The sequence below is a fragment of the Triturus cristatus genome, chromosome 8 (genome assembly GCF_964204655.1).
Source record: "Triturus cristatus chromosome 8, aTriCri1.1, whole genome shotgun sequence".
Classification (NCBI taxonomy): Eukaryota; Metazoa; Chordata; class Amphibia; order Caudata; family Salamandridae; genus Triturus; species Triturus cristatus.
Genome location: NC_140591.1, coordinates 1,676,696,377 through 1,676,720,721, shown reverse-complemented (window position 1 = coordinate 1,676,720,721; position 24,345 = coordinate 1,676,696,377). Strand labels below are relative to the sequence as shown.

The following is a 24,345-nucleotide window of genomic DNA, read 5'->3' as shown; positions in this document are numbered from 1 at the left end:
CCTCGCTGCCAGTCTGCTCTAGATTCACAATCACTTGTGAGGGTTGGATGTGCCCCGCTGCCAGTCTGCTCTAGATTAACAATCACTTGTGATGGTTGGATGTACCTCGCTGCCAGTCTGCTCTAGATTCACAATCACTTGTGAGGGTTGGATGTACCTCGCTGCCAGTCTGCTCTAGATTCACAATCACTTGTGAGGGTTGGATGTATCTCGCTGCCAGTCTGCTCTAGATTCACAATCACTTGTGATGGTTGGATGTACCTCGCTGCCAGTCTGCTCTAGATTCACAATCACTTGTGAGGGTTGGATGTACCTCACTGCCAGTCTGCTCTAGATTCACAATCACTTGTGAGGGTTGGATGTACCTCGCTGCCAGTCTGTTCTAGATTCACAATCACTTGAGAGGGTTGGATGTACCTCACTGCCAGTCTGCTCTAGATTCACAATCACTTGTGAGGGTTGGATGTGCCTCGCTGCCAGTGTGCTCTAGATTCACAATCACTTGTGAGGGTTGAATGTAAATCACTGCCAGTCTGCTCTAGATTCACAATCACTTGTGAGGGTTGGATGTGCCTCGCTGCCAGTCTGCTCTAGATTCACAATCACTTGTGAGGGTTGGATGTGCCCCGCTGCCAGTCTGCTTTAGATTCACAATCACTTGTGAGGGTTGGATGTGCCTCGCTGCCAGTCTGCTCTAGATTCACAATCACTTGTGAGGGTTGGATGTAAATCACTGCCAGTCTGCTCTAGATTCACAATCGCTTGCGAGGGTTGAATATGCCTCGCTGCCAGTCTGCTCTAGATTCATAATCACTTGTGAGGATTGGATGTACCTCGCTGCCAGTCTGCTCTAGATTCACAATCACTTGTGAGGGTTGGATGTGCCTCGCTGCCAGTCTGCTCTAGATTCACAATCACTTGTGAGGGTTGGATGTGCCGCGCTGCCAGTCTGCTTTAGATTCACAATCACTTGTGAGGGTTGGATATGCCTCGCTGCCAGTCTGCTCTAGATTCACAATCACTTGCGAGGGTTGGATGTACCTCGCTGCCAGTCTGCTCTAGATTCACAATCACTTGCGAGGGTTGGATGTACCTCGCTGCCAGTCTGCTCTAGATTCACAATCACCTGCGAGGGTTGGATGTACCTCGCTGCCAGTCTGCTCTAGATTCACAATCACTTGCGAGGGGTGGATATGCCTCGCTGCCAGTCTGTTCTAGATTCACAATCACTTGTGAGGGTTGGATATGCCTCGCTGCCAGTCTGCTCTAGATTCACAATCACTTGTGAGGATTGGATATGCCTCGCTGCCAGTCTGCTCTAGATTCACAATCGCTTGTGAGGGTTGGATATGCCTTGCTGCCAGTCTGCTCTAGATTCACAATCGCTTGCGAGGGTTGGATGTACCTCGCTGCCAGTCTGTCCTAGATTCACAATCACTTGAGAGGGTTGGATGTACCTCACTGCCAGTCTGCTCTAGATTCACAATCACTTGTGAGGGTTGGATGTGCCTCGCTGCCAGTCTGCTCTAGATTCACAATCACTTGTGAGGATTGGATATGCCTCGCTGCCAGTCTGCTCTAGATTCACAATCGCTTGTGAGGGTTGGATGTGCCTCGCTGCCAGTCTGTTCTAGATTCACAATCGCTTGTGGGGGTTGGATGTACCTCGCTGCCAGTCTGCTCTAGATTCACAATCACTTGTGAGGGTTGGATGTACCTCGCTGCCAGTCTGCTCTAGATTCACAATCACTTGTGAGGGTTGGATGTTCCTCGCTGCCAGTCTGCTCTAGATTCACAATCACTTGTGAGGGTTGGATGTACCTCGCTGCCAGTCTGCTCTAGATTCACAATCACTTGTGAGGGTTGGATGTGCCTCGCTGCCAGTCTGCTCTAGATTCACAATCACTTGTGAGGGTTGGATGTACCTCGCTGCCAGTCTGCTCTAGATTCACAATCACTTGTGAGGGTTGGATGTGCCTCGCTGCCAGTCTGCTCTAGATTCACAATGGATAACTCATGACTGATTTGGAAATTTATGATGATTCCTGTTATCGGGGACATATGCGGCAGCGCTCAAGACTAAAATGAAGTCATTGAAATGCTGATACATGTCACATGTAGGCCGATCCCCACTGTTGCGCAAGCTTTGAGGAGAGAATCTATCTTACCTGAACAGTGTCAGCACCAAGGACGCCGGTCATACTCCCGGTACCGTACTGAATGGTGAGGATTTCCCCGTTGGATTTAAAGGTGGACGAGAGGGCGGCGTCAAAACGGCGGTGCTGTACTGAAGGAACAGAGAGGGCTTTCAGATTTTGTGGTTCAATCACTTAAATACATCGCATGCATTCCAGTCCTTCATCAATAGCAGTAAATGAGTGGGTGATGTTATATGTAATCAGTCACAATGGTAGAGCTATATAGTGAATAAAATATCCTACAAATGTAACCACTGATGGGTTGGAACTGTCTCAGGCGCGGTGGCTGACAGGTCAGCAAACATGGGTGAGTATGTTTCCATCACAAACTGAGCAGTGATGCTTTTCTGCAGTTTGAACACGTGACCCACATGTGTAAACAGGATTGTAGCAGTGGCACAGCAGCTGAAACCTCTACCCCCCCACTTCAGTCGCCCACTGTAACAAAACAAATACCACTGAACGTTCAGCTCAGCCCTGAATTCTTATCTGTGGGCTGCCTCCGGACTCCCTGGTGAGTTTTCACAACATGTGTGATCTCTTTCTTCTAATTTATTAGTGTGCCAGCAGGATCCTTGGAAACATGGCTGACACACAGCTTCTGCTGGTTTTATTTAGATAAAGGGTTAAAGGTTGGATCTGGGTATCCCAACAACAATCAGTGGGGCAGGATCAATGCTTGGTGGAAGCTCTCATGAACTGTTTTGATGGTATTTTTGATTAAAAGAAAAAATACTGTTTTAAATTTACAAAATGGGCTTAATAAATGTAAATCCATTCCTGAATTGCAGCGAACCATGCATCATTTTTCTACAAACTCTTGCTTCAGGAAATTTTCTATCAGTGTTTTTATCCAGCAGAATCTATTTGTGTACATGATTCAAACATAAATTGAACTTTTCCTAATTTTGTTTAAACATTCTTGTGTGGAAGCCTGCGGGGTGGCGTAGTGTGCACAAACGTCATCACATAAGGGGCGCGCAAGTGTTGCAGCATGCACTGTATCCACATGCAGAGGGACCACATTCAGCTCACCACACGCCATGCCTGCATCTCTGGAGTGCACTGCTGTAGGGTTCTGAGTGGTGGGGTGCCTGCATCTCTGGAGTGCACTGCTGGAGGGTTCTGTGTGGTGGGGTGCCTGCATCTCTGGAGTGCACTGCTGGAGGGTTCTGTGTGGTGGGGTGCCTGCATCTCTGGAGTGCACTGCTCGAGGGTTCTGTGTGGTGGGGCGCCTGCATCTCTGGAGTGCACTGCTGGAGGGTTCTGTGTGGTGGGGTGCCTGCATCTCTGGAGTGCACTGCTGTAGGGTTCTGTGTGGTGGGGTGCCTGCATCTCTGGAGTGTACTGCTCGTGGGTTCTGTGTGGTGGGGTGCCTGCATCTCTGGAGTGCCCTGCTCGAGGGTTCTGTGTGGTGGGGTGCCTGCATCTCTGGAGTGCACTGCTCGAGGGTTCTGTGTGGTGGGGTGCATGCATCTCTGGAGTGCACTGCTCGAGGGTTCTGTGTGGTGGGGTGCCTGCATCTCTGGAGTGCACTGCTCGAAGGTTCTGTGTGGTGGGGTGCCTGCATCACTGGAGTGCACTGCTCGAGGGTTCTGTGTGGTGGGGTGCCTGCATCTCTGGAGTGCACTGCTCGAGGGTTCTGTGTGGTGGGGTGCCTGCATCTCTGGAGTGCACTGCTCGAAGGTTCTGTGTGGTGGGGTGCCTGCATCACTGGAGTGCACTGCTCGAGGGTTCTGTGTGGTGGGGTGCCTGCATCTCTGGAGTGCACTGCTCGAGGGTTCTGTGTGGTGGGGTGCCAGCATCACTGGAGTGCACTGCTCGAGGGTTCTGTGTGGTGGGGTGCCTGCATCTCTGGAGTGCACTGCTCGAGGGTTCTGTGTGGTGGGGTGCCTGCATCTCTGGAGTGCCCTGCTCGAGGGTTCTGTGTGGTGGGGTGCCTGCATCTCTGGAGTGCACTGCTCGAGGGTTCTGTGTGGTGGGGTGCATGCATCTCTGGAGTGCACTGCTCGAGGGTTCTGTGTGGTGGGGTGCCTGCATCTCTGGAGTGCACTGCTCGAAGGTTCTGTGTGGTGGGGTGCCTGCATCACTGGAGTGCACTGCTCGAGGGTTCTGTGTGGTGGGGTGCCTGCATCTCTGGAGTGCACTGCTCGAGGGTTCTGTGTGGTGGGGTGCCAGCATCACTGGAGTGCACTGCTCGAGGGTTCTGTGTGGTGGGGTGCCTGCATCTCTGGAGTGCACTGCTCGAGGGTTCTGTGTGGTGGGGTGCATGCATCTCTGGAGTGCACTGCTCGAGGGTTCTGTGTGGTGGGGTGCCTGCATCTCTGGAGTGCACTGCTCGAGGGTTCTGTGTGGTGGGGTGCCTGCATCTCTGGAGTGCACTGCTCGAGGGTTCTGTGTGGTGGGGTGCCTGCAACTCTGGAGTGCACTGCTGGAGGGTTCTCTGTGGTGGGGTGCCTGCATCTCTGGAGTGCACTGCTGGAGGGTTCTGTGTGGTGGGGTGCCTGCAACTCTGGAGTGCACTGCTGGAGGGTTTTCTGTGGTGGGGTGCCTGCATCTCTGGAGTGCACTGCTGGAGGGTTCTGTGTGGCGGGGTGCCTGCATCTCTGGAGTGCACTGCTCGAGGGTTCTGTGTGGCGGGGTGCCTGCATCTCTGGAGTGCATTGCTCGAGGGTTCTGTGTGGTGGGGTGCCTGCATCTCTGGAGTGCTCTGCTCGAGGGTTCTGTGTGGCGGGGTGCCTGCATCTCTGGAGTGTACTGCTCGTGGGTTCTGTGTGGTGGGGTGCCTGCATCTCTGGAGTGCCCTGCTCGAGGGTTCTGTGTGGTGGGGTGCCTGCATCTCTGGAGTGCACTGCTCGAGGGTTCTGTGTGGTGGGGTGCCTGCATCTCTGGAGTGCACTGCTCGAAGGTTCTGTGTGGTGGGGTGCCTGCATCACTGGAGTGCACTGCTCGAGGGTTCTGTGTGGTGGGGTGCCTGCATCTCTGGAGTGCACTGATCGAGGGCTCTGTGTGGTGGGGTGCCTGCATCACTGGAGTGCACTGCTCGAGGGTTCTGTGTGGTGGGGTGCCTGCATCTCTGGAGTGCACTGCTCGAGGGTTCTGTGTGGTGGGGTGCCAGCATCACTGGAGTGCACTGCTCGAGGGTTCTGTGTGGTGGGGTGCCTGCATCTCTGGAGTGCACTGCTCGAGGGTTCTGTGTGGTGGGGTGCCTGCATCTCTGGAGTGCACTGCTGGAGGGTTCTGTGTGGTGGGGTGCCTGCAACTCTGGAGTGCACTGCTGGAGGGTTTTCTGTGGTGGGGTGCCTGCATCTCTGGAGTGCACTGCTGGAGGGTTCTGTGTGGCGGGGTGCCTGCATCTCTGGAGTGCACTGCTCGAGGGTTCTGTGTGGCGGGGTGCCTGCATCTCTGGAGTGCATTGCTCGAGGGTTCTGTGTGGCGGGGTGCCTGCATCTCTGGAGTGCTCTGCTCGAGGGTTCTGTGTGGTGGGGTGCCTGCATCTCTGGAGTGCACTGCTCGAGGGTTCTGTGTGGTGGGGTGTCTGCATCTCTGGAGTGCACTGCTCGAGGGTTCTGTGTGGTGGGGTGCCTGCATCTCTGGAGTGCACTGCTCGAAGGTTCTGTGTGGTGGGGTGCCTGCATCACTGGAGTGCACTGCTCGAGGGTTCTGTGTGGTGGGGTGCCTGCATCTCTGGAGTGCACTGCTGGAGGGTTCTGTGTGGTGGGGTGCTTGCATCTCTGGAGTGTACTGCTCGTGGGTTCTGTGTGGTGGGGTGCCTGCATCTCTGGAGTGCCCTGCTCGAAGGTTCTGTGTGGTGGGGTGCCTGCATCTCTGGAGTGCACTGCTCGAGGGTTCTGTGTGGTGGGGTGCATGCATCTCTGGAGTGCACTGCTCGAGGGTTCTGTGTGGTGGGGTGCCTGCATCTCTGGAGTGCACTGCTCGAAGGTTCTGTGTGGTGGGGTGCCTGCATCACTGGAGTGCACTGCTCGAGGGTTCTGTGTGGTGGGGTGCCTGCATCTCTGGAGTGCACTGCTCGAGGGTTCTGTGTGGTGGGGTGCCTGCATCTCTGGAGTCCACTGCTCGAAGGTTCTGTGTGGTGGGGTGCCTGCATCACTGGAGTGCACTGCTCGAAGGTTCTGTGTGGTGGGGTGCCTGCATCTCTGGAGTGCACTGCTCGAGGGTTCTGTGTGGTGGGGTGCCAGCATCACTGGAGTGCACTGCTCGAGGGTTCTGTGTGGTGGGGTGCCAGCATCTCTGGAGTGCACTGCTCGAGGGTTCTGTGTGGTGGGGTGCCTGCATCTCTGGAGTGCCCTGCTCGAGGGTTCTGTGTGGTGGGGGCCTGCATCTCTGGAGTGCACTGCTCGAGGGTTCTGTGTGGTGGGGTGCATGCATCTCTGGAGTGCACTGCTCGAGGGTTCTGTGTGGTGGGGTGCCTGCATCTCTGGAGTGCACTGCTCGAAGGTTCTGTGTGGTGGGGTGCCTGCATCACTGGTGTGCACTGCTCGAGGGTTCTGTGTGGTGGGGTGCCTGCATCTCTGGAGTGCACTGCTCGAGGGTTCTGTGTGGTGGGGTGCCAGCATCACTGGAGTGCACTGCTCGAGGGTTCTGTGTGGTGGGGTGCCTGCATCTCTGGAGTGCACTGCTCGAGGGTTCTGTGTGGTGGGGTGCCTGCATCTCTGGAGTGCACTGCTCGAGGGTTCTGTGTGGTGGGGTGCCTGCATCTCTGGAGTGCACTGTTCGAGGGTTCTGTGTGGTGGGGTGCCTGCATCTCTGGAGTGCACTGCTCGAGGGTTCTGTGTGGTGGGGTGCCTGCATCTCTGGAGTGCACTGCTCGAAGGTTCTGTGTGGTGGGGTGCCTGCATCTCTGGAGTGCACTGCTCGAGGGTTCTGTGTGGTGGGGTGCCTGCATCTCTGGAGTGCACTGCTCGAGGGTTCTGTGTGGTGGGGTGCCTGCATCTCTGGAGTGCCCTGCTCGAGGGTTCTGTGTGGTGGGGGCCTGCATCTCTGGAGTGCACTGCTCGAGGGTTCTGTGTGGTGGGGTGCATGCATCTCTGGAGTGCACTGCTCGAGGGTTCTGTGTGGTGGGGTGCCTGCATCTCTGGAGTGCACTGCTCGAAGGTTCTGTGTGGTGGGGTGCCTGCATCACTGGAGTGCACTGCTCGAGGGTTCTGTGTGGTGGGGTGCCTGCATCTCTGGAGTGCACTGCTCGAGGGTTCTGTGTGGTGGGGTGCCAGCATCACTGGAGTGCACTGCTCGAGGGTTCTGTGTGGTGGGGTGCCTGCATCTCTGGAGTGCACTGCTCGAGGGTTCTGTGTGGTGGGGTGCCTGCATCTCTGGAGTGCACTGCTCGAGGGTTCTGTGTGGTGGGGTGCCTGCATCTCTGGAGTGCACTGCTCGAGGGTTCTGTGTGGTGGGGTGCCTGCATCTCTGGAGTGCACTGCTCGAGGGTTCTGTGTGGTGGGGTGCCTGCATCTCTGGAGTGCACTGCTCGAAGGTTCTGTGTGGTGGGGTGCCTGCATCACTGGAGTGCACTGCTCGACGGTTCTGTGTGGTGGGGTGCCTGCATCTCTGGAGTGCACTGCTCGAGGGTTCTGTGTGGTGGGGTGCCAGCATCACTGGAGTGCACTGCTCGAGGGTTCTGTTTGGTGGGGTGCCTGCATCTCTGGAGTGCACTGCTCGAGGGTTCTGTGTGGTGGGGTGCCTGCATCTCTGGAGTGCACTGCTCGAGGGTTCTGTGTGGTGGGGTGCCTGCATCTCTGGAGTGCACTGCTCGAGGGTTCTGTGTGGTGGGGTGCCTGCATCACTGGAGTGCACTGCTCGAGGGTTCTGTGTGGTGGGGTGCCTGCATCTCTGGAGTGCACTGCTCGAGGGTTCTGTGTGGTGGGGTGTCTGCATCTCTGGAGTGCACTGCTCGAGGGTTCTGTGTGGTGGGGTGCCTGCATCTCTGGAGTGCACTGCTCGAGGGTTCTGTGTGGTGGGGTGCCTGCATCTCTGGAGTGCACTGCTCGAAGGTTCTGTGTGGTGGGGTGCCTGCATCTCTGGAGTGCACTGCTCGAGGGTTCTGTGTGGTGGGGTGCCTGCATCTCTGGAGTGCACTGCTCGAAGGTTCTGTGTGGTGGGGTGCCTGCATCACTGGAGTGCACTGCTCGAGGGTTCTGTGTGGTGGGGTGCATGCATCTCTGGAGTGCACTGCTCGTGGGTTCTGTGTGGTGGGGTGCCTGCATCTCTGGAGTGCCCTGCTTGAGGGTTCTGTGTGGTGGGGTGCCTGCATCTCTGGAGTGCACTGCTGGAGGGTTCTGTGTGGTGGGGTGCCTGCATCTCTGGAGTGCACTGCTCGAGGGTTCTGTGTGGTGGGGTGCCTGCATCTCTGGAGTGCCCTGCTCGAGGGTTCTGTGTGGTGGGGTGCCTGCATCTCTGGAGTGCACTGCTCGAGGGTTCTGTGTGGTGGGGTGCGTGCATCTCTGGAGTGCACTGCTCGAGGGTTCTGTGTGGTGGGGTGCCTGCATCTCTGGAGTGCACTGCTCGAGGGTTCTGTGTGGTGGGGTGCCTGCATCTCTGGAGTGCACTGCTCGAAGGTTCTGTGTGGTGGGGTGCCTGCATCACTGGAGTGCACTGCTCGAGGGTTCTGTGTGGTGGGGTGCCTGCATCTCTGGAGTGCACTGCTCGAGGGTTCTGTGTGGTGGGGTGCCTGCATCTCTGGAGTGTACTGCTCGTGGGTTCTGTGTGGTGGGGTGCCTGCATCTCTGGAGTGCCCTGCTCGAGGGTTCTGTGTGGTGGGGTGCCTGCATCACTGGAGTGCACTGCTCGAGGGTTCTGTGTGGTGGGGTGCATGCATCTCTGGAGTGCACTGCTCGAGGGTTCTGTGTGGTGGGGTGCCTGCATCTCTGGAGTGCACTGCTCGAGGGTTCTGTGTGGTGGGGTGCCTGCATCTCTGGAGTGCACTGCTCGAGGGTTCTGTGTGGTGGGGTGCCTGCATCTCTGGAGTGCACTGCTCGAGGGTTCTGTGTGGTGGGGTGCCTGCATCTCTGGAGTGCACTGCTAGAGGGTTCTGTGTGGTGGGGTGCCTGCATCTCTGGAGTGCACTGCTCGAGGGTTCTGTGTGGTGGGGTGCCTGCATCTCTGGAGTGCACTGCTCGAGGGTTCTGTGTGGTGGGGCGTGACCATACCATTACTCCTAATACCATAAACAAGGAACATCAAGTCCAAGGCTGCTCACCTGACATGATTTCTTGTAAAGCACATAGTTCATCACAAGTGGCTTTGTGGGGCTAGAAGGACAGCGAAGGTCTCCAGAAAGTTGCTAAAGGCCAGATGTTGTACAGTCCCTCTAACCAGCAGTGGGGAGTGTACCAAAGAGTGGGCCATATCTCTATCCCGCTCGTGTTTATCTCTCGGGTTCTTTAGTAACAGCTTAACTTCTTCTCTGGCGGCAGTGCAGGGACTTACACCCATGTCCAGACCACAGTGATTGTGGATGTAGGAGGTCTCATGAGCCAGGCAGCTGCATTTACACTGAGTCCGCTGCACCAATGCGTACTCCTTGCTGTCTGTGAGTCATGCTTCCTCAGGCTGAAAATGTAACCCAAAAGCCATGGTTTGCTCCTGCTGTGACTTAGACATAGTGCATGCCGGGAGGTCCAGGGAGTGATCATTACTACAGCACACCAGGGACAGTATGCAAAGAGCTTGTTATAATTAGTCTAAATGGCACATTCCTCTTCCCCTCCTGCCCTGACCGAGTGGAATCTGCGATTGTCGGTTGACCTGAAGGTTCTACAGCCGACTCTAGCTGACTGGAACCTGTAGTGGTGTGGAGAGGTGAATACAGACTCTGCTGAACTTTACCAGTTCCATCTCTTCTTAACAAAGCTACATAGGTTAAATGGGACTCTGTAGGGCAATAGGATACAGTGCTGCGATGGAGCTACACGGATAGAAGCTTGGCCACAGACTGCAATAATCTTTGGCTTCAAGGTAAGACAAAATAAATCATTTGAATCTAACCTCAGACAGTTGTGCTAGTGCTCCTGCCAGGCTCATTGGCCCAGGGGGCCTGCCACAGCGATGTTTGTTATTGTCTGGAGGCTGTGGTCAACTCTTAATTCTTTTAGTGTCAGTTAACGCTCCAACCTTTATCTAAAAATGGCGTCTGATGATCAGCTGCATGTTATCTGTATACACCAATGTTTCTCTGCCACACGTTCATATAATGAACAGACAGACATGTTGACCAGCACTGGTGAGAGTGCGGAGCCCTGTGGAAGCCCTTGTGGCATGAAGGTGCTACTGGTCTGGAATGGAGGTGGGACAGAATGATCTAATGCACAAAGAGAGGGACGTGGAGCTTGAGCAAAAGAGGTCCAGTACCCGTGCTCCCAAGGCAGTACGTCAAAATCATTAGAGATTAACTGTTCCTGTAAAAAAAGCTAGCCTAATCATCAGTGGAGAGTGTGAAGAAAAAGGGGAAAGTTGCTAGTCATCCGTCTTAATTGATGATTGTAAGTTTGGATGGAAGAAAAAAGGGGAATTCCTCAAATTTGAAGAGTTACTCTCACACACCTGTTAAGGTGTCATGCTTCACCATAGGGCGTTTAGCTCCTCGTGGGGGTGGAGCTGCGGTCCCTCCCAGGCCACGCAAGAGGGCTCTTTAGCTGAGATCTTTTAAGAGGAACGCCTTATGTGGGGAGTGTGCAAGTGAATTAAAAATAACGTAATGGTACCCTTGGTAGTATTTATTCAGTCACAGAATTGGCTGAGAGGTTCCAGTAGCGAATCAATGCCGGAGACAATTAGTCATCCATCAAAATTAAGGGACTTATTACTGAAGCAGAGACCGAAGGATGGATCACCAAACAAGAGGCTATTTTCCTGTATAATGAACAACCTTGTATACCATTCTTTTGCACCCTTCCTAAAATTCATATGGGTGTCACCCCTCCGCCAGGACGACCGATTGTCTCCGGCATTGATTCGCTCCTGGAAACTCTCAGCAAATTCTGTGATTTTTTTTTCCTGAGACCAATTGTGATGAAGACTCCAACATATCTTAAAGATACAACTGATATGCTGAATCTCATAGAGGCTTTCCCAGAACCCGAGAAGAATGACTTCCTAGTGACCCTGGATGTTGAAACTTTGTACACAAACATTCCACAGGACGCCACTTTAGAAGTCCTTGAGACTATCCTCATGGAGAACCCACGGACATTCAAGACTCCCATCACCTGCATAGTCGAGTGTGCCGCCCTGGCCATCAAGGAAAATTATTTTGAATTCCAAGGTCAACTCTACCATCAAGTACAGGGGACTTGTATGGGTAGCACATTTGCTCCCAGCCTGGCATGTCTCTACATGGCAGCTTTTGAAAGCACCTACATTGAGAACGAAGACAACCCTTTCGGTAGCAGCATACTGCTTTGGCGTCATTACATAGACGACATCCTGCTCTTCTGGTAAGGGGATTCTGATACATGTGAGGCTTTTTGCAATTGGATAAATACTTTGAATCACTACCTACAATTCACCAGTACTATCTCTCGGGGTGTCCATACCATTCCTCGACCTTTCCATCTGTTTCAAAGAGGGACAATTGCTAACGACCAACCACAAGAGACCCACCGACAGGAACAGTCTGTTACTCTACGAGGGCCACCACCCTAAATCCCTTAGGGACAATTTACCTGTAGGACAGTTCCACCGCCTCTGGCTGAATTGTAACACCATCAGTGAATACGAACAGCAAATCCAACCTCAAGGATCGTCATCATCCACACAGAGTGATACACCAGACTTACAAGAGAGCTAAAAACAACCATAGGGACAGTCTTCTAGAAAGTAGCAAGAAAGCACCCACAGGCACACAGACATGTGTGACAACCTTCACCCTGACTTCCAACAAGATCCAGAAAATCATAAAAAAGCATTGGGCGATCCTTAACGCAGGAACCCTAGGGGCTGGACCCACACTCCTCTTTGCATACGAGCGAACACAAAATCTCAAGGACCTTCTTGTACACACTCGTCCTTCTGTCCCACCGAATATGTAGACTACCTTATGGGCCCTTCCACGAGTGGAGGGTCACTACCAATGTTCCCTCTAATTTTTTTCTTTTGTGTGCGGCAGTATAAGGTCTCTGTGCGCTGCAGCCAAGGCTATGTGCGCCAAGAACTCAACAGCGAGTGTGGGTGCAGCAACAAATTTCAGTGCAAATATCACTCAAACATTTCCTTAATAAAGTGAAAAGACAGTGTATTTTGACACATACAGCACCACATAAAGGGCTTTAAGGCAGGTTTGCAACTTACAACAAAAATAAAAAGCATACAGTATTCAAAAGCATATTCTCCATTAAAAGCCTTTTAATGTTACAATGTGCCCCTTACTATACTTTTGTCAAATGCTACATTCCTGAGAGGTGTCTGTGTTATTCAAGATTGCATCACAATGGAATCTGTAAAGATACAATGTTGTGTCCTATCCTTGGCCAACCACAGAACATTCCTTATATGCGTTTTATCTCCTGCTACAGGTCTTGCATGCCTTTCGCAGCCCTTCAAGTACCACGCATCAGGCTTGGACTAACGCATTTTAGTGTGGTGATCCGCATCACTGCACTGAAATGCATTAATCTCACATTTGTAGTGCCTTGACACCACCTGCGTGCTGTGAGGGAGAAGCTGGAACTGCAGCTGCAAAGGAGTGAGAAAGCAGCATGGAGCAGTTGGGATTGCAGAGAAAAGCACAAGAGGGACATAGAGCATCATGGAGAGCAGGAGTGTTTTGCAGATGGAGAAACACACTAAGGGGCTGATTCCGATTCAGGTCGGAAGGGCACCGAACGAGATCCGGCTGGAAAAACTATGAGCCGTACGCGTGGTTTCCACCCGACTCGTACAGCTGTGCGAGCGAGCAAGTACAATGCGAGCTACGTGAAATACACCGTAGCGTGCAATGGATGCGATTTACGACCGAGCCAATACGATGCACGCGTCGGACAGCCTGTGTGAGCCGGAGTGTCCGGCTCGCAAAACAACCGGGTGGTTGCCTTTGGGGGTCCGCGTCGGACCCCCTGTCACCCTCAGCCCTATGACTCAGACACAGGGGGAAACCCAAGGGTCCCCCAACACAGGCATGTACGGTGCGGATGGCACCGACGTGTACCCACTGTAGGGGGAACCCTTGCACGAGACGTACCTATTCAGTCAATGGGAGCCCATGTACACGTCGTACGACCGGCTCCCATTGACTTCTATGGGAGTCCGACCGAACCGAGTCCGGCAGCATACGGCCGCATCGTACTCGCTCGGACGGACAGCAGGACTCCGGCTCGGTCGGAAAACACTCCGGATCCGGCTCGGTCGGAGTGCTTTCTGACCCGGATCAGAATCGGCACCAGAGAGGAAAGCAACATGGAGCAGGAAAGCATACAAGAGAATGAGCAACACGGAGTGCAGGAGGTAGATCAAGCACACCGCAGTGGTGCTGGTCCGACTACCTCATACTTTGATTTTGCTCGCGAGAAAGTGTCAGTCATAGTCATTGAAATGGCACTCATAATACACTGAAATTAAGAAAATGTTACACATAGCGATCTGAAACCTTGGTAGCTATGCATTTGTTAATAAAGCTTGGCAGAATGTGTGCCTTTTTGAAAGTTTTCATGTTAATATCCGCGCCCGTCTTGCCTATACACAGCGCTGCAATTAACTTGAATACTTTCAAAAAGGCACCTAATCTACACTGCTCTATCAATAGTTTGGCCATATGTCACAGATTTGCAGGGACAGTCCTTTTTCACCACCTGTCCCAGTAGCTTTCAGTAAATTAGGCTCAGGTCCTGGTTTTTAGAGCGGGTCAACTGAAAACGGTGGGAGGTGCCTTTTTATGTTTTCCAAAGCAGGGACGGTTAGCAGCTGTTACAAAAAATTAATTTAATTAACTGGCATGATACTGGCTTTAAAATCTTTATTTTATCAATGTTTTTACTGCCTCTTCTGAAATTCTATGCTGATGACCGCTGGTATTCTGTGTGGTCCATTAAAGTAAACATTTTAGTCAGACCTGCCAAGTACCACGCATCAGGCGTTGGACTAATGAATTTCAGCATGCTAGTCTGCATCACTGAACTGAAATGCACAGTCACGCATATATAAATACTCCTCCTATGTCAAGACCAGTGCCAGCTGGTTATTAGCACCATTTACAGTGAGCTACCAGCGCATGGTCAGCCCTGCTCGCGCAGACCTGGGGGCTGGCTCAGCTTGCTTTGGGCTGGCTTTAGGGGCTACAATGTAACAACTTCACCCAAACTGGGCTGGCGCCCCATTCAGCATCACTGACCTCACGTGACAACGCAAGCGAATCAGTGTCTACGTAATTTACCCTGCGCCCAAGGTCCGATAGACTTAGACCAACTACGCACGAACCTATAGGTGCCCTGCCACCTGCGGTGCGAGCATGCGGCACGACAGTCAGTTTACATTTGGCAGTGGGCACCGCGCATTGTTGTGCCGACCCGTGTGGCCCTAATGTGCCTATGGCCGCCTGCTACCTCTTGTTTAGCAGACAGCCTGCATGAGTCGTCGTGTCCCGCACCGCGGCATCTGCCCGCAGCCTGGCCCGAGCAGTGGGAGTCGTCGTGGTGGGCTGCTGGCATCTTCAAAAGTCACAGGGGAGACCCCGGGTGCTACTAGTATGGTATGTTGATAGTAAACCCTGCCCACCCATATGCATACCAGACATGGTATTGAAACGGCCCAAGCACAACGGCCGTAACGCAGGCTGTAAACACTGAGGACCGTGCTAAAACGTTCCTGCCACTGTGACATTTAAATAAACAAAGCGCACTTATGAATGCTTTACCCTGTACAGCCTGCCGTTCCCGTCACTTGCAGGCCCTTGGTAGACTGTGCTGGAAACTGAGAAAGTATGGCGCAGCCAAGTATGGCGATATGAAATAATTTGATTAAAATCTTACCAGCTCATTTCCTCAGTGCCCTGCTGCCTCACAGACAGGTTAATTTTGCCGAACGTTGTTCAGTTGTTGACTGGACAACCGCTCACCACATGCCCTTTTTCAATCGCGTGACACAGTTTCAGTGTACTGGCACCAGGGTCATCATCACGGCCCGAGACTTAGAGCTACCCGGTGCAGTGCACGTTGGGACTCAGACTCTGAGCAGCCGCTAGGACACACCGGCAGCAGCCCCTCTCTTCTGACACAGACCAAAGGCTGCGTCTAATGCCCATAACGGAGCACCGTACAATCTGAGGCCAGTCCTGAAAGGCCAGGCCCGGCCTCTCTCCTGCAATAGTCGGCAAAGCAACACCGATAACCCCTAGCCCCATCTCAACCTGGCCCGAGTCTCGCCTGGCACCGGTGAGCTCAACGCTGCGGATGTGAATGTGCTTAAGATGGACTGCCGCTGCCCGCGTCCCAAGCAATGGGACATCAGCAGGGCAGCATTCTAGTGGCCGCCCGTCGGAGCCTTCCCCCCGTGCAGGGGTATTATGAGGCTGACGGGGTGCACCTGTCCAGGGTAGGCATGGACATGTTCCTCCTGGACGTACAAGAGGCATTGGCTGGCAAGGGACATCAGTAGCACTGGTTAGGAGAGGGGGGCTCTGGCAGCGACGGTAGCCTCTCCAGAGCTGTGGCGGAGTTACAGGGTGATCTGGATGCAGACTGGTACAGTAAGGGTACCTCTGCGACAGGCGGTACAGTAAGGGTACCCCTGTCCGGCACAGTAAGGGTGCCCGAGCCAAGGTCCAGGAGCCGAAGGGGGTTCTGGGAAGACCGCGACGGCGCCCCGTTAGTCCTTCGGGCGGTTGGGGGGCCTGACCAACCGGGGGTGGCCACAACACGCTCCGCCCCTGTCAGAAGGGGCGGGAGTAGGAGGCAGATCACGTGACCCAGTGGATGATCTGCAAATAGTTATGTGCCACACTGCCAGGGCATCGACCCACCGTGTGTGCTGGCTCACCAGGCGGGCGGGCAGCAAGGGGCTGCCTGCCCTGGATCGCCCGTAAGATAACCCAATTTTATTATCATACTGTGTTGTATGAAATAAACCTGCAGCAGTTCTTCACCCACAAATAAAGTGTCAGTGTAATCTTTGGGTGATGTCTGTGTATGCGTGTGGACTGAAGCGGATGACGGTGTGGTCACTATGCCGCTGCCCGCGTCCCAAGCAATGGGACATCAGCAGGGCAGCATTCTAGTGGCCGCCCGTCGGAGCCTTCCCCCCGTGCTGCCTCGCGCGCGAGGCCTACGCCCACTTAAAAAAAAAAAACCCCTATCGCGTGGAGCTGGAGGCGGACCGGGGGGCGGGGGGCGCGGCTTACTCGCTACTTAGTGGGCTCTCTCGCCCAGTTCCTCCTCTGTCTCCTGCGCGCCGCACCCAGCCTGGACACGCGTTCTCCCACCCTTTCCTCTTACCCCGCATGTCAGGCTCAGCGCGTTATTGGAATGTTTTAATTTTCTTTTTTGCGTTGCAGGCGGAGTTACAGGGTGATCTGGATGCAGACTGGTACAGTAAGGGTACCTCTGCGACAGGCGGTACAGTAAGGGTACCCCTGTCCGGCACAGTAAGGGTGCCCGAGCCAAGGTCCAGGAGCCGAAGGGGGTTCTGGGAAGACCGCGACGGCGCCCCGTTAGTCCTTCGGGCGGTTGGGGGGCCTGACCAACCGGGGGTGGCCACAACACGCTCCGCCCCTGTCAGAAGGGGCGGGAGTAGGAGGCAGATCACGTGACCCAGTGGATGATCTGCAAATAGTTATGTGCCACACTGCCAGGGCATCGACCCACCGGGTGTGCTGGCTCACCAGGCGGGCGGGCAGCAAGGGGCTGCCTGCCCTGGATCGCCCGTAAGATAACCCAATTTTATTATCATACTGTGTTGTATGAAATAAACCTGCAGCAGTTCTTCACCCACAAATAAAGTGTCAGTGTAATCTTTGGGTGATGTCTGTGTATGCGTGTTGACTGAAGCGGATGACGGTGTGGTCACTATGCGAAGGAGCAGGTTGGTTCTGGTGGAAAAGAATGGAGTTAGTTCTAATGGCTGAGTGGTGTTTGAATGCACGGTGTGGGGCATGTTGGTTCATACTGGGAATGGGGTTCTAGTGTACTGGGTAGAGCCAGGCTGATTTTGCTCTGAAGAAAGTGTCACTCAAAGCCGGTGAAATGTCACTCATAATTGCACTCAGGGTACGGGTCGGGGGTAAACGCGGGTGGACGGCGTCCACTCCCTTTTTTCACAGGGTGAATGAACACCGTCCACCCGGCCAAGAATTTTGGCCCCACTGAATAATGTGCTGAACTCGTCCTGGTGTAATTTCAAACACCGGGACACTTCCAGAAGCTACAACGTGCAGGTGGGGGCGGGGCTAGCTTATTGAAGAGTCTTACTGGGCCCGTAACTAAGGTGGAATTTGAGGGGCCATCAGGCCTCCTTTTGTTCAAGTCTCTTGGCTGTGAGCAGTCAGGAGCCTCATACCTGATGCAAATGAAGCAGAGGGGCAACAAAGGCTCACACCTTGTTAGCACTTCACACTTACTTAAGAGAGGCAGCCTTTCATCCCGTTCAGTCCCTGTTTAGGAGATATGCCTGCACTGTAAGAATATCAGATGTGTTGATCTTTCCCAGTATTCACACAGAGCAAATTGCATTTATATAGAGATTACTTCTCCTGAGGTGGCAATGAAATAATTTAAGTACCACTATTTTTTCTTGTGTAGCCCTACTCATTCCAATGCAGGGTGTCGAAGTGCTTTACATCAACAAGTGCATATTACATGTACAATAAATTATATAAGTTTGTAAATTAATGTACAGGATGTGTTACATAAAACTAGCGGATTGCGAGGTGTAGAAGTCACATATCCTCTTCCATAGCTCACTGTGCTATTATTCTCGCAATGCGCTCAAAGTACATATGATAGACCAGCTAAACATATATGTGGGCTTGATAATATGCCGCAGAGAATTCCCATAGAAGCCCATGTTGACACTAGAACATGGGCTTCTATGGGAATTCTTAAGGGCATATTATCAAGTCCATTATCGCCGCTTTAGCGGCAGTTTTCTGCAGCTAAAGCGGCGATAATTTTAACGCCGTTTCTTGATAATATGCCCCATTGACCTTCTGCTTGATGGCATTCGAACCTGCCCTCAGCCACTAGCTGCCGGAGGAAGTGCGGCTGGAGGTGGCCATTATAAGAAAGGGAGGAGAGTGATGGAAAAACTTGGTGTACCTGCCTCCAGGTGGACACCGGAAGTGACATGAGCTGGAGAACTAGCGGGGCCTCAATGGACCAGCATTGCTAAACTTCGCGGCCATCTTGGAAGGGATAAAGAATTACCAAAATAAAACAAAACCAAACTAAATAAAGTAATGCTGTACGTGCGGGCATTGCCAGGATAGGAACGACCGGGGAAATCAGTTATTTTTAGAGAAGAGGGTGGGGGGAGGGGAAAAACTGTAAATAATGGTGTTCTAGTCCTATTGTTAGTCAAGGCTAAACCATAGGCTAAGGGGGCTATCCTTAATACCGCCCGCGGCCATTTTGGAGAGGCTATTATGTGATAAGCAGTAATACACAGATATATATCAGGAATTAAAATTAATGAGAGACCGTAACGTACCTCATGTGTTAAAAGGATTGAATGTTCAGTAGGAAGGCAAGGAGAAACAAACTCTGTGTTAGGTCTCAAAAAATGACTGCCAATATCATTGTAGTACGCATACACTCCTTCTCATGCCACACGGGAAGGGAGAAGTATACGGGTGGAATGAGGGGAAGGATTGGAGTTACTTAATAAACTCTGCCCATGGTATATCATCATTAAGTCCTTGGGTATGTGACATCGGTTGCCCTGAAGAATTTGCTGCTAATATATAACAGGCAATGAAACATGTTGGCCGTCCTTGAAGTGGTTCACAACATGCCGTGTTTTTAATTTTGGGCAGACTCACATTTCGGATTAAAAAGGTTACAAGTGTGTGTGTGAGTTTAGCTCAATTTTATTAGAGACTTCTTGAGTCTCCCTTTTTTTCACGGGGTCTTTATTGTATGTTTTTTCTCTATACCTTTCTTGCACTGGACACAACCTCCTTTTTTGTGGAGAAAGTTATCGATGATGATAAAAACGTGGGCAAGCTGGTGTGAACCTACCAGTAGCTCCTCTGGTGGTGCAAACGTGAGATACTTTATCTTTTCTCTACACATTTTTCTTTGTAGTACACATACACTTAGAGTGGGTATGCTGTATGTTGAGTGACTTGACTGACCACTTCTTTTCATCTCTGTTTTAAAGTATTAATTGAGTAGGCAGAGAGGATTAGGTCAGACTGTGCAGACGAATAGCTGGCTTAGGGTAAAAGATAAGAATATCCCACGATATTAATCCTTTATACACAAAAATGTGATAAATTGCCCGTTAGTGCCAGATCTTTGTTGTTTGAATATATGATGATTGGAGGGTGATTTTGCCCTCTACAGCTCCTTATTGAAAGTATAGTGCATTGGGAAACCGGGCAGAAGTCAAAGACCAGCACTTGGATTCTGTGGCTCTTCAATTTTAGGCACTTTTGTTAATCCATGAGGCAGCTGCTTCCAGCAATGGCATAAATCCTCTGGGTGTCACCAAGTGCATCATTATAGGATACACCAACTTTCGTTTTGTTGGCAGAGGACTTAACAACAAAACCATAAGAGTGAATCGAGAAAGCCAATGGAGTGAGGTCAAGGTTGAAAAGTGGGGGCTGAGAGAGGAGCTCCAAGAGATTGTGCAGAGACAGACTTAGGGTCCCAGCATGAAGGACGAAAAAGACTGGTTGCATTCTCTCAGAGTGAAATGAGGTAAGCCAGATTACGGCAGAGCCCGCATGTCCACTGACCAGAGATGAGAAATGTGACCAGAGTGGGAGATGGTGTCAAAAGAACCATTAAGGTCCAAAAGGATCTGAACTGCTGTACTACCCTGTCCAGGATTACAGGAAGATCATCTACAGTGACCTAAAATGCTTTGAGTAGGACAAAACGCTACCTGTCCACGGTCAAGTAGAGTTAGAATCTATGGACCTGATTATGAGTCTGGCGAAGAGCCATCTCTGGGTGGAGCACCACTCTGCCTGATCATGACTGGTCCGTGTGCCTGCACCAAGCTATCATGGCTGCACAAACACCAGACCCGATTTTACCGGTCACTAATTTCAGTAGCCAAGGATTGTGTGCTGATCTGCACTGAACCCTTTCTCTGGCATGGGGGCAGGATTCAATATTACACCCTTGCCAGAACTATCCTTCCCCTTCTCTCCCACACCCTTACTATACCCTTCCCTCGATCCCTGACTCACTCCTCAAAAAATGCCAGTTTATATGTGTGGGCACATGTTTTATGAGGTATCGGTGAACATGTGTGGAGGCCATGTGGTTTGTGTGAAAACATGGTTTATAAGGTTGAACGTCAGTTCTGTGGAAACAAAGGTTTAATGCTGGTAAAGTTGACCTGCTTTATAAAGTCTATGTGAACAGAAAATCTGTGTGAACAAATAAGGTAGGCGTTAACACATGTTTATGGGGTATGTATAGACATGCAGGGCATCTGTAGACATAGAGTTTTGGGAGAGAACATTGGGTATGTGGAGATTCAGGTTTTTTGGAGGAATGTGTGGACACATGTTTTAGGAGTATTGGTGAAAATGTATAGTATGTGTGGATGTATAGTTTATGAGGTATGTGTGCACACATGAGGTATATGTGGACATTTTTAATGAGGTATATGGATAAATGATCCTGTGCTTCACCGTGGGACCAGCAGTGAGGATTGCATGGAATATATGGCTTATGGTTGCTTTGTTGTGTCTGTGAATCATGGCACCGCTATTATTGCAACAGGTATGTGTGGATGCCTGTTTTATTGTTTTATGTTGTGTGTTTGTTAAAATTGTTTTGCAAGTTATCTGAAGACAACACATTTTGTGAAAATTCTGAGGACACTTGATATAAGAGGCATGTATGGGCACTTTTTGTGATTGTAGTTTGTTAGAATTGTGTTGAGAATGCACACTTTGTTTGCATGTATGTGTGTGTCATAGCACATCATTCATTGCCAGATATATATTGGCACTGCCATTTTAGGTCTCGGCTCTAGGTGGCACGCATTCGCTGTCTCAAAGAGAGACATGTTGTATATACGTTGTGGGCTTAAGCCCGCCCATATGCTTATTATTTTCTGGCTCCATAGTCGCTCTGATAATCTTTCTCCTCATTTGTAATGGCATGCATGCATCAAGCCTCGTCCTGTCTTCACCACCCCCCTGAGAGCAGGGACCAATTACTACCATTCATCCACTCCTCTCATTTTAAATAGTATTTAGGGAACCTCTTTTTTGTTTGTTTTCAGCACTAAGCGCTTGTGTTTTCAGCCGCTGCGATGTAAATTTTTTAGTTTGTTTTCAGTACTTAACCCAAACGCTTGTTTTTGAAGGATCCAGAGGGCTGACACATCACTTGAATACCAAACTGTATGTATTCATGGAACAAATGCACTGAGAATTGTACATTATGTAAATTAATCCTTGTGGCAAAGGAATACATTTAAATCTTTTTAAGTAATGATGACTCCTAAAAGAGTCGGTAATCACTGACATTTTAATTCTTGTAATGAATCTTGTATCATGCATATTTATTTTCCATTAATAATGCTTTACCTTTCTGTAAATGTGATACCTGGAAAACAATATGTTCAGTAATTAACAATACAATAACACATACAGCATCTAGGTCAGATGCTAACAAAGAACCCTGATGAAAGATTCTTTCTGTCCTAGCAGGAGCGTGATGCCCCTAACAACTCATGTCATAATCAAAGTCCCATGTTGGCTATGTTAAAGAAAAGTCTCCCATTGAGTAAGGTAAAAACAAACATTATTTGAGCAGCCATATATAGTTGAGTTTGTTGTGGAAGCAGAGTCTGCAACCACGCATCCTGCGAATTCCTTTACATGTTGTCCTGCCTATCGCAGAGGCACCAGGTCAGAGAGGCGGTAGCCTCATTCTCTTTAGGGAAGGGCGACTTGATGCTTTATCCTTGCCTGGACTACAGGGCAAGGCATGGCAAACCCAGGATGTTAAATCTTGGAATGTCCCTGGTGTGCAGGGAGAAAAGTCCACAGACTTAAATTTTCTACATTCCTGTAACGCACCCTGCGGAATTCCATGCAGACAGCCTCAGCGTGGCAGTCAGCATTCAAAGTGGATAAAGTGCATCCGCTGCACAGGCAGAAGCACTTTCACCACATAGGTTTCCATCATGCAGGTGGGATCTCTGAAAATGGATTCTGGTCCTTTACAAGGGGAGAAGAGGTGGTCTCCAGCAACATGGCTGGCCACTTGTGTCAATGAATAACCTCCCTTGTTTCGAGTGGTCATTATCCCAAACCCCCTTGGCAGCAAGAGGCTGCCAGAGTCATCTCCAAAAATCAGCAGGGGTTGGGCAGTGTTCCAATAGCACCTCCTAGTAAATCACAGGATTGCTTGTAGTGTTACCAAAGGGGAACAATTGCCCATGACTAACTTAATATCCTTTTTTGTAGCAATGGTGGAATAATAGGACTTTGTCAGCCATGTTGTACAAATGGCAGATATATTCCTGGTGGTAGGTTGGGGGCATCAGCATTACATCATTCAGTGGCAGAATAGTCATGTCAAGAAGCCTGCAAGACATCAGGAAGAATGAATGCTGTGACGCGTCTAAAGAGGCATTTTGGAAGAAGCCTCTGGCTTAGAATGGGCAAGTCAGACTGAAGCCTGTGATTGAGTGGAGTCTAAGAGGAGCCAGCAGTGGCTGAGCAGAGGTCCTACTGACTATGGGATCACTTGGAAGATATTCTTTCCACGTATTCTCCTCCTCAACAGTGTCTGATAGAAGCCGAATGCCACTGCTCTGTATTGTTGGCACAAATTTGCTTGCATCTGTGATGAAAGCAGATGACAATGGATATTTGTTGCCAAATCATTTTCCCACCTGAAATCTTCTGGCTAATACACCACCATGCCCACTCCTATGTTAAAAAAGCTTTGGGGAAAAGAGACGGCAACATCAATGCTCCTAGAGTATAATAAAGAGCCTAGCTAGAAGTGTTGAGTTACAGAAGCCCTCTGCTGCTGTGCATGCTCAAGTAAATGACATCATGAAGTTTTGGACGTGCCAATATGCAACTACATGGCCGATTTCACACCCAATTTTTGCAGTGTGTCAATTTTTTGTGCCCTCCTGTAATAAATCAGCATGTACAATAATTATAAAGTGGACATCATTGCACCATCTGCCCATACTCACAGCAGGTTGTGCTGTTGCACTCGACGGAAGGCACCCACAGGTTGGAAGAGCCGGTGTCGAACAGCACACTAAACTCCTGTCCAGGGGTTCCAATATTGATTGTTCCAGCATAATAACCCTGCAGAAGGGAACATTAGGAAAGGTGCTCATTTACAGCACATTGAAAGTGTGCTATTAGTTACCTTATGAATGACATGAAACAGGTGCTTTGTGGGTTCTTTGCAGGCACATCATTGCGCATTCAAGTTTTGTTACTTCGAAGCACAGTTGCACAGCACAGAACAAGTGAAACTACTTTGATGAGCCTTCCTAAAGGGTACCAAACATCTGCCAACTAGCAGGGATGCCATTCGACCCTAACACAGAATTTCTGATTGACATAAACGTTGAAGCCCTCAATACCAATATAGCGCAAGAAGAAAGACTAAGGGTTATGGAGAATCTGCTACAAGAGACAACATGGATCCAGAATAGCCATCATGTTGATTATGAAACTCGTAGGACTAACTCTCACTAGAAACGTTCTCAAGTTTGAGGGCATCACATTGGAACAAAGACATCACACTTCTCATGGGCAGCACATTTGCACCGAGCATAGCCCATTTACATGTACATGGTCCAATAATCCCTACCACAGACACATCAGCTTATACCGATGCTACGACGATAATGGATATGTGACATGGCAAGGCTCAAAAGGCTCATTTCAACTGTTCATAGAATTGTTGAACCTCCAAAATGAATAACTTAAATTCACCCTGAACGTGTGTAATCAGGAACTCTCCTTCCTGGACTTAGTGAT

At 50.8% G+C, this 24,345-nt stretch overlaps 1 protein-coding gene across 1 annotated transcript in view; it reads right to left on the bottom strand.

The window, feature by feature from the left end:
• The window catches only part of LOC146808569 (pepsin A-like), a 160,023-nt gene that overhangs the window by 83,484 nt on the left and 52,194 nt on the right, over positions 1–24,345 (bottom strand). The window contains exons 3-4 of the mRNA XM_085623592.1: positions 23,544–23,661; positions 2,169–2,287 (exon numbers count right to left, since the gene is read on the bottom strand). Of these exons, the coding sequence (XP_085479718.1) occupies positions 2,169–2,287; positions 23,544–23,661 (237 nt within the window). The remainder of the gene's footprint in view (positions 1–2,168; positions 2,288–23,543; positions 23,662–24,345) is intronic.